The sequence below is a fragment of the Chelon labrosus genome, assembly GCF_963514085.1.
Source record: "Chelon labrosus genome assembly, chromosome: 24".
Taxonomy (NCBI): Eukaryota; Metazoa; Chordata; class Actinopteri; order Mugiliformes; family Mugilidae; genus Chelon; species Chelon labrosus.
The window spans coordinates 5584563-5597879 of NC_140357.1; the positions used below are offsets into that span (position 1 = coordinate 5584563).

General features: G+C 44.9%; 1 protein-coding gene across 1 annotated transcript; it reads right to left on the reverse strand.

The window, feature by feature from the left end:
* Positions 1-251: 251 nt before the first annotated feature.
* Positions 252-12440, reverse strand: LOC311509006 (sodium- and chloride-dependent GABA transporter 2-like). Its single transcript, XM_084574018.1, has 15 exons — positions 12154-12440; positions 10751-10995; positions 10529-10663; positions 8219-8359; positions 8037-8127; positions 7805-7937; positions 6928-7062; positions 6357-6460; positions 5876-6000; positions 5278-5390; positions 5053-5190; positions 4862-4964; positions 3036-3136; positions 2701-2871; positions 252-2596 (listed from the first exon to the last, which is right to left on the reverse strand). The coding sequence occupies exons 1-15, from the start codon at positions 12225-12227 to the stop codon at positions 2450-2452; spliced, it is 1956 nt and encodes a 651-aa protein (XP_084430144.1). The 5' UTR covers positions 12228-12440; the 3' UTR covers positions 252-2449.
* Between the last annotated feature and the right edge of the window lie 877 nt (positions 12441-13317).

Sequence of the window (13317 nt, forward strand, 5' to 3'; positions counted from 1 at the left end):
TCATGGATGTTAAACCAGTAATTCCCATCAGGATGAAAACGCTTCACATGAAGAGAGCGGCAATCACGGCGCTTGTTCTCTGTTTAAAAGCTTTTTTTTTTCCCCCTCTCGCCCTTTTCATAGAAACCAGGTGCGCTCTCAGCATCTGTAACCACCACAGAGGGAGAGAGAGCAGCGTCTCCAGGGTGAACACAGGTATACCCCACACACACCTTCTCATTCAAACACGAAATGAACACAGGCACGGGCTGTTTTATCCACAATGTGTATGTATTCGTTTAGAAAAGAGATCGACAAACGAGAAATCTATTTTAAAACAAAGAGGCACATGTATACACGTGTAAACAGATGATAACACATTTGAATCCGAACTAAAAACTCTGTTCGAAAGACACGACAGGGGTTCAGTTTCTTAAATTAATCTCAAAGGAGCGTTTGAAGAGGATCTGCGTGGCAGCAGTTTCAAGTTTGCATAAGGAACTTCTAACATAATAAACACATCACACTTGCTTGAGACATGTTCTTCGTCGAGATGGATTTACACAGGCGCTCCCAGTTTAAAGTACATTCTGTCCTAAAGCAGTTAATTTCGTATCGCAAGCTAAACCCCACAGAGACCCTGAAAAAAATTTTAATAAAATTAAAAAAAAGCACATCATAATGAAAGCAGTTTGTAAATTATTAAAGCATCCTCTCGTCCAACACTGTAGTCTAATTGAGATTATGTTACCATTTTGTTTTATTTGTTTAAAGCTTTTTGCATCAATGGGGGAAAAAAAAAAAAAAGAGAGATTCATCACTTTTAAAAACTGTCTTAAAAAGCTACGGCATTTAAATGTTACAGTTCAAGAGAATCACAACGGAGTGGTTTTAACGTTTTAACTCAGGTGTACAGGATATATATATACACATATATGTGTGTGTGTATGCTGTCATAATTCTTTAGCAGCAATATTGCAAAATGCTGTTTCAGATTGTGTGATTGCATGTTTCCCAGCTTGATGAATTACAGTGCAAAGATGCAAAACTAATGCCTCGGGTTTTTGTAAAAACGCCACAGAATACGTCTACACCTGCAGCCGCCGAGCACCGAAACACGAACCAGTTACCGCGCGTTCCAGTCAGTTTGTTAAGTGTAGACTTCTGTCAGTAAATAAAAATAAATGTACATTTGGTAATGCAACTCATGCATCAGCTCCACTTGGTCTGGATGTAAGGCATGTTAGGAACCATTCGACCTCCGTGACATGACGATCACGGAGCACATACAAAAAAAAAATAATAATCCAGATAAAACACTTTGCATAAACGTCTAACTCATGGAGTCATTTCAGATGATAAATGCATACCAAATAAATCAACACACATGTTAAGTGGAGAATCAAAAGCTAAACGGACATGCTAACATGAGCGGAGATCTCTCAATCTCTCATAGAGAGTATACAGAACTGCTGGCAAACCAAGGGAACATGAGCTACGTGTTTAGCTGCACCCTGCGCAATCGATAGCCTATCGAGGCTGTAATCATGTGGTCCTCAAGCGCAGTGACTAAACCACTAAACAAAGAAGAGGCTAAAGATGTAAAGTAATGAAGTTAAATGGTTAAGATCTGGGAGTGTGTGCTATGTTGCAACTCTGGGAGCCGGGAACAGGGTGCGCCGCCGGTCTGAAAGGTTAATTAGCTAAACTGTGTCCCAGTTCAGGTCTGGACCCTCTTAGGAAGCATTTAAGGCCTCTTCACGACAAAGCAAGACAAATGGTGCATTCAGGCAGCCCTGGTTAAGATTACCAGTCAAGATATCTCAGTTCATGATATGAGTAGAGCCCGACTGATATATCTGGATATCTGGAGCTGATGCAGATACCAAATTATAACCAGGAATATATAAAGATGCAGATATACCGTCCGTTAATATTACAAGTAGAACCAGACTGATACCAGATCTGATATTGCAAGCTTCAATGACGTGGTAAGAGGGTTTTGTTAAATTAAAAAGGGAAAATGATGGGGTCATTGATTCTTTTTTTTGTATTTATTAATTTTCCAGCAACATATCACTGTGAAGGCACAGTTTGCTGAGAGGATTGTCAACAATGGCACCGCAAATAGATAGTATTCCAGGTTGCCAGTAAATGTATTTTTGCCCATTTGTTTTTGGTCATGTATAAAATAAACAAATGTATCTAAATATCTGGTAAAAACAGTACGATGAATTTATGTGGATCACCTGAAGTCTCCGTTAAATGGCAGTCCAGAGTCAGTTGATCATGGCCACATTAGATGGACCCATAAATCAAGCAGCTATAACATATTTAGTCTATTAATTTAACGAGAATCCAGACCCTCTACTGGGAGGCAGCAGAATCAACTCTAACCTCGACCCTGTTCAGCACCGACACTGACTGACTGACAGAGCGGCATCCAGTGTTACATTCTTGTTGATCATTATCAGGTCTTCTGGTCTTGGACGATCCTCACGATCGGCTCTTTCGTTTTCTCGGTGAGCAGCAGCGCAGGGCTGTAGGTGAGCGCTGAACCATTCAGCTGGAAGGTCAGCGACGAGTTCTTGGCAGGGCTGCACAGACGCTGGAAACGCTGCGGGGGATAAAAGGTTGCACTTAGCCGACTGTACGTTATAAAATCCTCCGCACATCCAAGGGTCAATTGTAGATTATAGGCAGAACATGTGCTGGTTTCACCTGTGGCAGGGTTCCAGGGGTGGTGACCAGGGCGTAGATTGCCCAGATGGGAAGCAGGGAAACGGATGAGAGGGTAAGAATCCAGCCAAGAGTGGTGGCCCAAACTGGAGCAACCAGTCCTTTCACAAGGTTCAGCGGAGACCAACGCACCAGGGAAAAAATAAAGGTAGCCTTAAGAAGAAGAAAAAAAAATGTCACTAATTAGAAGTTTTACATCATTTTTATTATGCCTTTAAAAATCAGGTATAAAAAATACAGAGTGTCTGTGTGTCTGTGTATTCAGCAAGCAGACGGTGAACAGCGTGAAAGCAGGTCAGCGGGGAGAGGTTACTCACAGTGCACACAGCGGGGGTCAAGTACTTCCAGCACAGCTGGAAGACAGGCAGGGGGCTGTGGCCGGTCATATCCTGGATGTTGGCACTGAAGCGCTCGGCTCCTGTGGCCAAAACAAGAGCACATTGGTCAAGGTTTGGTTGCGGTTCGGTTTGGCACCACGAATTTGGTGGCGGCGGCCAGCTTCAGTTAGAAAACATTATTTTTTTACCCCTGGTTTCACCACTATAGTGGAAAATACACGAAAAACCGAAAAACCCTGACAGAAGGTGTTTGCAGTAGTAACGGACAAAAAGTTGACAAGGAATGCAGCAAGCAGATTTAAAAACAGGTTTAAATTTCCGCTTGTTGAAGAGATAAAATATGTGTTCAGTACTTAGATCAAAGTCAATCTGATGATAAAAGTATCATGTGATGGAGTTGAAAGCTGCAAATCAAGACCCAGATCGTAAGGAATATATATTTTCTTAACGATAACTAATAAATATGAAGCCGTGCCGGAGGTGGTTCCTCTCTCAGCAGGAACAGAAAAGGAGCATGGGACTTTCACTGTCTGCTTTAATCATTACACAGAATGTGATTGATAAGTTTGTGGCCAAAGAAAAGAGTAACGCGGGTCCTTGAGTTCAGCTCTTTGAGTGATTTTGCAGGAAGTTTGAAGTTATCTTATGTGCTATTTCCATTGAGAGTAACAGAAAATTGCAACTCAGCACTGTCTGAGGAAACAGACATCGGACTTTGCACAATGATCCGCTACCTCCGTCTCGACTGATGGAGGTCAACACGGACGTGAGGGGTAACTCCAGTGGAGGGCGTTCCATGCATTATCACTATTGTTTGAAACACGACGCATAATTAAGTCCAAATGAAGCGCTGCCAGGCTCCTATTACGCAAGGCTCTCCGCTTGTAAACGTTTTTTTTTTTTTTTTTTTACACTTCCTGTTTGCAGGAGTTTTCACACATTCCTCCTTGCACAAGTCTTAGGACGCGTTGCGTGGCGCCCTCTTGCCCCATCTACTCATTTTTGACGCGGTCAGGTGACTGTGAGGGCACGCAGTTGCGGCACTTCTCCACCTCTATTTCACACCAGCTTCAGAGCCGTCTCCTCCAGGAGCCCGTAACCAGCGGCCCGGCAGTGTTACTTGTTGTCAAACTGTAAATTCCCACAGTCATAAAAAGGGGAAAAGGTGTAGTGAAGTCCTGACCGCTGCGTTACCCAGTCCATTTAAGGCTCCTCAGCTCCACGGCTGCCCCCGCCTTCTGCTGGGGGAACCATAAAAGCTGCCCGTCTTGGTTTTCATATGTACCCACACACACTCTCTGCATCTCTTCCCATTATATTTCTGGCTCTTAATTCTTTACAAGATATAAAGTTAATTGTCTAAATGTATGCGACCCGTTCCCACCCATCTCACATTTAAACAAATTGCATTTTTGCAGTATAGAGCCCAGTGTCTGGGCTGGGATAGGGGCTCCCTGGGGCCGCCAGCCTGAGACATGGAGGCGACGGGGCCCGGGGGCTGATTTAGGGCCTGCAGGAGACAGGCAGGGGCCTGGCTAGGAGCCAGTCTCCTTCCAACAGTGGGTAGCTGCAGCCATGTTAATATACTGTCTACCAAGCCCAAGAAGAATGCAGGAGGAGGGGAGGGAGGGCATAGGACTCAAGGAATTACATTCATTGACACTGAATTATTTTTTTAATATATTCGATATGAAATTACATAGGGATATTTTCTGATTAATACTAATAATAATACTGTCTGAGCTCCAAATAACTTCAGCTAAATTTAGAGAGTGGAACTGAAGAAGAAGAAGAGGGGTTCGTACCGTAGACCCAGCCGATGGCCAGAGACTGGAAGATGGAGAGGAGCAGCAGGCTGGTTCCACTGCAGGAGAAATGATCATAGATCTGGAACACATACAGGCCGCCCTGCACGGGTGGAGACAAACACAAACTCCATTATTCCTTTAAAGTAAAAACCATCTATCGTTCCATCCATCTATCTATTCTGACTGACCGGCGTGACCATGACCAGTCCGACCAGGAAGCAGACGACGCAGACAAATAGCAGCAGCAGCTCTCTGCGGTGGCCTCGTCTGATCACTTGAGGGTACAGGTCAGCCACCGACGTCATCAGGGCCTCCAGGCTCACGAACTGCGAGACAGGGCGAGTTATGCATGGCGCTACACGCAATACATCATTGCCATTTAAAGCGATTCGTCAAAGTCGTCCGCCGTCTACCTGCGTGTCCAGCCCCAGCATGATGATCATGAGGAAGAAGCAGACGGACCAGAGCTGGGGTAGAGGCATCATGGATACGGCCCTGGGGTAGGCGATGAAGGCAAGGCCCGGCCCTGAGAAGACAAGCGCGGCGTAACTCAAAACAGGAGTAAACCGTGGATTTGTTGGGGACTATTTTCAGTGGAGGATTAATACACAATCTGTTCTCTAGTGAGTTTAATGGAGTGTACACACGAGGCTGTTTGTGTGTGGGACGGACTTAAAATAAATCACAGTGCTTGTGTACTTTTAGTTTTTGGTGCTTTACGGAAAGTCTCGCCTATGGGCGTCTTTAAAAGTGCGTGTGAAAAAAAAAATTGGATCATCTGGCAACATGCTAACTACGTAGCTGGCTACACTGCTGCCTTCTCAAATGGCTTCCATGGACCAATTCCCAAGGTGCTCTGAACAACAAACCATCTGGTGCATCAGGTTACCAGTTACCAGACATGAGAGCATCTATCAGCTACAAATATACAAATTCATACTCAGCTACACCTAGTTTTTATAGGGAAGGAGCTCAAGGAAATTCTTGTTTCAAATGGAAACCCTGTTTTACCCGATTGGGCCACGGTGGCTATGTCCACGCCCTGCTCCTCGGCCATGAAGCCCAGCACCGAGAAGATGGCGAACCCCGCCAGGAAACTGGTGGCGCTGTTCAGGAGGCACAGCATGAAAGAGTCCCTGGAAGCGAACCCAAAAACAATACACGTGTTTCAGTTAAGCAGGACACAGCTCGGATTAAAAACATTTATCGCGGCGGTGTGGAGCTCTGCGCGGCTAATGTAAGCCAAGAGTCAAGCGCTTGGCTCTCCCTGCGAGTGCGTGGGAGTCCAAGAGTGTGGGAAACATGGCAGCGAGGGCTTTTCTTTAAGGTGTGGCTGTATCAGTGTGTTTTCTCTGTCCATTCCAGCCATTCCTTCTGGAAGCCATCTGACCAGTGGGAGCTCGCATCTAATATTTCACGTACGGAGTACGGTTAGTATGAGGCGAAGAGGAAGGAGCGGCTGTGTGGTTGCGTGTGTGACAAAGGGTCTCACTTATAGCAGTCATTGTTGTATTTATTGTAACTGCCCAGGGCGGTGAGGCTTCCCAGGCAGATCCCGTAAGAGAAAAATATCTGGGTGCCTGCATCCATCCATACCTACAGAAACAGAGAGAGAAAGAGAGGAACAGAGCGAGAGGAAAAAATTAAAGGACAGATTAGAGGCAACAGGAGCTAAATGACCTCCTTTATCAGTCTGCTCTTTAGGGGTAAAGGTTAGTCTTGCAAGCTGTTCAGTATTTACACGCTTGACAGAAAACCTGACACTTAATTGTGTGTCCTTTATCAGCAAGTTTACCTTGCAAACAAAACAAGGATTACCAGGTGGCACGGTAGCTTTCAAAGCTCCTAAGGCTGCAACCTGTTGTGTTTCCACTTAGGTGATATCTGGTGATAGATGGTTTAAAGTGTCTCCCTTTATTAAACAGTTTCCAAACAGGACTCTCGGACTCACCTGACAGCGTGGCCCCTCCCTACCTACAGGAGCATCCGTACCACCTGCAAGAACGACTAGAAGAGCTCCCGTAGCCTTTTAAACGTTTAGCCGTCTAAATATTTCTGTGTACCTGGGGGTCTGCCAGACGCGTGTGGTTGGGTTTGAGGTAGTAGACGATGCCCTGGACGGCTCCGGGCAGGGTGGCACCGCGCACCAGCAGCACAAACAGCATGACGTACGGGAAGGTGGCCGTCAGGTACACCACCTAGAAGGTACACACACACACGGAGCGCGGAGGGATGTGGTCACAGGAAGGAAGCGACTGTGATGTTCTTAAGACCTGTTGCTGGACGGAGGCAGTGGCACAGCAAACAAAAACGACAGCAGAGCCCAGACACTTGTTTCAAGTAGATTTATGTTTTGTTTCCGAGTGTACCACGCCTCAGGGTTTTGTTGCTTCAGAAGACGGAGTCCAAATAAAAAATGCATGTCACTGCTACAGGATACGGCCTAGCTTATTCATTATTAATAAGGGGTCTCTGCTTATTTTATGCTATGGTGAATGCTGTTTAGATCCATCAAATGATGTATAAGCCATTCGATTTAATATTAGAAATTCTTCAACTGCAACAACTTCACCAGGAATCTTTTTAGGATCCCCCAGAGCTAGTAAGTTAGCAAGCATCTGCGGCGTTGAATGTTCTTTAGTAAGATACTGTGAGAGATCCAGGAACATGGAAACACACCTCCACAGCTGCCCTCGGGCTACAATTCTAATTATTGCACATTATATTTTAAGTTGACACAGAATGCTAACCTCAGACGAAGACAGAAAACTAAAAGCTCTAGAAGAATGGCTCGGGCTTTTTCTTAAGGATGTCCTGATCAGTATCAGGAGATGGGTATCGTGGCACATCCAGGTATTTTTAAAACAAGCGGATCAGTATCAGCTGATCACCTAGGGAAAAGAAAAGCAGCAAAGTCATGCTTGCGCGCTTCCCGCTCACCTTTCCCGTCGACTTGACTCCCTTCCAGACGCAGAAGTAGCAGACGAGCCAGACGACGGCCAGACACAGAGCCAGCTTCCAGTTGATGGGACCCAGCTCATCTAAAGTGTTGGACAGACGGAGCACTTCTCGCCTAGAACACACATGCTGCTGTTAATGCCAAACTCCAAGCGGTATTCCCAAGAAGGCTTCATCAACGCCTCCATCAGTACTCTGAAGGGGCCACACTCACTCCCAAAACTCCATGACAGGGGAAGTGGCGTTCTCAGCCAGGCTGCTCGCGTTGGCCGTCTGGTTGTGGTGGTCGAACAAGACACACGACTCTGCGGGAGAACGCACACGGGATACAAGCTTTCAATTCCCATACAAAACTCCCAAATATTGCTCAAGCAGCAGCTTCTAATTTTCTCTGACCAGTGTTCCACGTGTTGTTGCAGTGCGACCACGGCAGCTCCGCCTGGAAGCTATACGACAGGTAAAAGAGAGCCCACGCCAGAATGACTATGTAGTACACACAGCCATGCAGGATCATCACCTGGCTGGCGTAGCCCAGACCTGCAAAGAGACACAAGGAGATGCAGGGAGATAAAAGGGCGTGATGAGTTATCACAAGCAGATCATATCTTAATCAGATATATACATAAACACATATAAATGAGCTTCAAAGCATCCATGCACACAGACTGTTGTATCAGATCCAAGTCACTTGAGTGTCTCGTGAATGGACGCTTTCATCTGTCACTCGACTGCCAGCCCACACCTAGTATATCTTTGTTGGGAATGAATGATAACCTCACGAGGCCCTGAGTGGGCTACAAAGTATAGGCTGTTTGTCCAGACAAATAGCTGCTTGTGGCGTCCGCTAATGACATTCAAGCCTTTATCTGATGGTGGCGTCCCAAATGCGAGGAATTCCCACAGAAGCATTTCTTTGTTTGTGCACAGTTATATCGAGCCCGAACACACGTGCGCCTGGGGAAGAGCTTGGTATTCTCAGTATGGGGCGCGGAAGTGGAGTTTGCGCCCGTGCTGAACCAGTTGCCTTCAAATAACCGGCTGTCGTAGAAAAGAGTGTGTGCATCTGGAGGCCATATGTACCGAGGGGTCGGGAAGAACATGCTGGCACGCTCATAATTTTTCATTGAACAAGAGGAAAACCATAGCTCCACACACACTCGTATATATTCTATTTACAGTGTGTTTGGCAGGCGGTCCAGCTAGCATGCTACTAGCCTTTCAGAGATCATTTTCTTCAGGGTAGCAAATTAAATTGCTCGCCAGCTATGAGTAATGTCCAGCTCTACCTTCAGTAACCAGCGTGGCAGGCTGACAAATTGTTAATGTCTTTTTAAGGAATAAGTACAACTTGCTGAAGTGCCTTTGAGCAAGCAAACACCGAAACAGTATCAGAGTTGTTTGAGGCTGCCAGAAAAGTGACTAACTGCTCTGTCCCAACCTTCTCGCCGCAAGGTCCCTTTGCGCAACACGTCTGTGTCGTCGACGCCATCTCGCTGCTCTACGTGCGAACGATAAACCTCGAGAGTCAGCTTTTAAACCAACATGGGTGAGAAGTCACAAAGAGATAGGAAAAAATCTAGACGGCGTGTTGAGAGTGAACTGAAATTGATCCAACGTATATCTTGTGTTGTCTTGTCGGCTTGTGAACCAAAATTAATCTTGCCTTTACAAAAAAGATTCAAAGCTATAGTGTGGGGCTTTGTCATAGGCAGGGTTTAACATCAACGAGGCATGTCTTTTTTTTTTTTTTTTTTTTTTCCACAACGATGCTTGTCTAATCACTCTCACTCCCACAACCCGGGCACAAAAGGTCCATACTGTTGATTTAATGTGTTTGGTTAGGGAAGGTTCTGAGTTATGGCTTCGTCAACCAATCACAGCTGCTGCTATTAAACATAAGGTTTAGAATTAGAGTCTCTGTGTATGCAACGCTGAATTTAAGAAAAGCCGTTTGTGTTCGACCTATTCTGTTGTGCCTATAAATAAATAGGCCAGGCAGAATGAAAGATCAAAGTCCTCTACAGTGCTTTAAGTGAAAGGGTGCATTAGGTTCATATCCAGTCAGTGCAGGACTATGGCACAGGTCTAATTTCCTTGATAGCTCAATGCATTCCTTCCCTCCCAATGTTTAATTGTCTAAAGCAGCTTCCATTCCTGAATGGTTTGGATTATCTGGGATCATGTGTACAACTTAAATAACTTCACACAGAGTTTAATTTCTCATAAAAAGGCATTGCACTGATCGCAGTGGGTTCTGTTTCACCGGCCGTAATTGCGTGTTAAGTTAATGCTTAACCGTGACCCCTTGTTTGGACGGCAACATACCATGAAAAACAAGACACTCGACCTCAGCCGTGTGTTTTTCTTGGCAGCCGAGGGGGCGTCTTGCCTCCTGCACTCTTAAATTGTTTTGATACACGGGCTGAGATTCAATATGAACTCCACATGCATTCGGCCGGCAGGGACTGCCAAATCTTCTGATTGCAGACACTCTGTTTATAGAGGTTTACATTGATGTGGACAGAGGAATGCTTTGAATGCTTGCGCCAATGTAGAAAAGGATTAGGAAAAAGACAAGGGAAAGTAGGGGAGAAAGGCAAAATCAGCAAAAAGAGAGTCCTGTAAAACTCCCCTGTCTCGCTTTACGTTTGAGTCTTCAAATCAGCATGAACATATTGCATTGATGAGAGAATGAAACAAGCTGACCTCCAAATAATGGGCAAATAGTCCTCCAGGCGCTGACCCCTCCCAGGCTGGTGTACTGTCCCAGTGAGGTCTCCAGGAGGAAGAGGGGGATGCCACATAACACCAGGAACAGCAGGTAAGGGACAAAGAACACACCTTGACACGAACACAAAAGGTGACAGTTAATAGATGCAAGAGGAAGAAAAAGCTAACAGAAGGCAAATAATGAGTTTTTCTCTTTACCTCCTCCATTTTTGTAGCAGAGGTAGGGGAACCTCCAGACGTTGCCCAAGCCGATGATTTGTCCAGCCACGGCCAGGAGGAACTCGGCCTTGCTGGCCCACTGTCCCCTGGCGTGCAGCCCGTCTTTGGCGGTTACTTTCCCACTGGGGAGGCTCCCTTGGGGGAACTTGGTTAGCAGAGAGTCGGCCTGGTGTGGAGGCAGTTGGTCGGCCATCACTGGTTCTGGCATGGGTACACACACACCCCTAAGGAAGGGGGTAGAAAAAGTAAACAAGGGCACGCTGAAAAGGATGGCACCAAGTGTATGAATCCATGGAGCGAGCTAGAAGCAGGAAAAAGTCAAAAGGAGAGAAAGTAAAAGAGCGCAAAACACGCACATATTCTCAGCGAGGTCTCGATAACATGAAGGCGAGCTTTTTTTCGGGCCGTTGGTTTTGCTACCTCACTTATCTTGGATGTGAGGCTCAAGGACGAGGTTGTGTGGGTGGGTGTTCTTTATCTGTTCTCTGCAGGACACTTAATTTGTCATTTTTAGCATGTGCATAGGGCAGTGTGTGTGTTGTCTCAAGAAGGTTCTTTCGTAAAAGTAGGCGTTTTTGTTCAATTGTTCAAAGCTTGAACTCCAGTATGTAAAAGAAATGTATACAGTGTACAGTGTTTTTACTATTTACTAATATTTTGGTCAGAAGTGGCTGAATTTACTGATAAAGCCGCTATAATGTATCTTAAATAACTAATTTAAAATATTTTAAAGATCACTTTTATTTCTTGTTATGTCGAAATGATTGAAATCATGATGCCATCTTTTCATTTTTATTTTTATTTCATGTTTTACCGTGATTTGGAGTTTCTATCATAAACAAAGCCTCACTGGAAGTCGGTTTTATAATTTCCCATCTTTAATGACAGAAAAGGAGTCCTGCCGGGGGCGGGGGGGTAAGACTTCCGGGTGTTACATATCTGAGAGACTTCTTGTTCTTTGCTGTAAACGTCGCGTAACCTCAGTCCCACTCGTCTTTTCCCTCCACACTGTCCCCTGCTGAGCCATGTGATCACATAATGCTGATATAACAACACACACCACCCTCTCTGACTCAGCATTCACTGTCCCTAGGTAAGCATAAGACAATTTAAAATAATACAAAAAATAGCGAAGAAGGGGACAAAGACAATGTAACGGCACACGTGCTACCTTGCTGGCTCCGTTACGAAATGTATGCGACTAATGTAACGACTTCACGTAACATTATCGGTGCGGAATTGAACAGCAGAGGCGTGATTAAGTCTCAGGATGCTCTGTAAATGATGCCGGAAAAAGATTTCGCTGAGACTGTACAGTAATAACCGCTTGACATGTCGTTTTAAAGGATACATTGAGGATAATTCAACATTACATCGCCTACCTCTGCGTTTCCTGTAGTTCTGAACACGGCGACCACCCCTCTGAGTGGGAAGGCAAATGGTTTAATCCAGGCATTGGGAGCTGCTACCCGGCACAGCTCCACAATCCAAATTTATACAGGGACTATGTTTGGGTCGAGTCTGGCGAATGGATGTTAACCGGCAATAAACAGGTTACAAAATGAGCCACAAGGCATCATGGGTACTGAGTTTTTTTTCTTTGTTGATGTTACGAAACTAAATTTTCTCACTGAAACACCTGCACCCCCCACTTCCTTATTATCCCCTTACAATATAAATTCATATATATTTAACAACTTTTCGCCAATCATTCCCCAAATGTGGGTTAGTGTGACTCCCAACCTGTTTACCTACTTTGGCCTTACCTATAACCGACTTTCCTGCCTGTCTTATCACCATTTCCTCTGATAAAAGTTCACAACCATCCCACTTGTTTGTCTGTGGTATTTCTGTCGCCGGTGTGCCAAAAGAAATAAAAGTCACCACACTTCCATTGATAGAAACAGTAACTCCACCATGCGGAAAAAAGGGCGTTGCAGGTCTAGCACTGCGCCTTTGGTGTTTGAATAACTTAATCCAGATCTAAATTAATTTGTTAGCACAGCAAATGCATACAATAATACACACAGTGATTGCAGCAGCAGACCAACTCACACATTACGAGGTAAAATTACTGTTTTTGTGAATGGAGTCTGGTTGTTTTTTTTGTTTTGTTTTTTATGTCGGCCTATTTTTAAGGAACTAAAATAAAATTTGCTGCTAACATAGAACACAGCGGTTCATATGCCACATACAACCACATTTCAAAGAAACCAGACCGTCAGTTTAAACAACACTGTATTGCAATATTTCTACATAGTCCACTAATACCATAAAAGACGAAAACGCGTACCTCAGCTTACATTCCTCTTTATCTACAGAAGTTGCTGAAGTTTGGTTGTTGAAATTTGAGGCGAACACCATAATTCAGCTCCATATTTTGACCTTGTTTTGGCGTCTGAACAATTCAGGCCGCCCAAAGCATGCAGCTCGCAGCGTGTTTTTTAACGGGGCTGTAGCATTACCTGCGTCTATTCAGCTGAGCAATTATAGCCACAGTAAAAAGATTAAAAAAAATCTGGACTTCATTCATAAAAATTCAACTC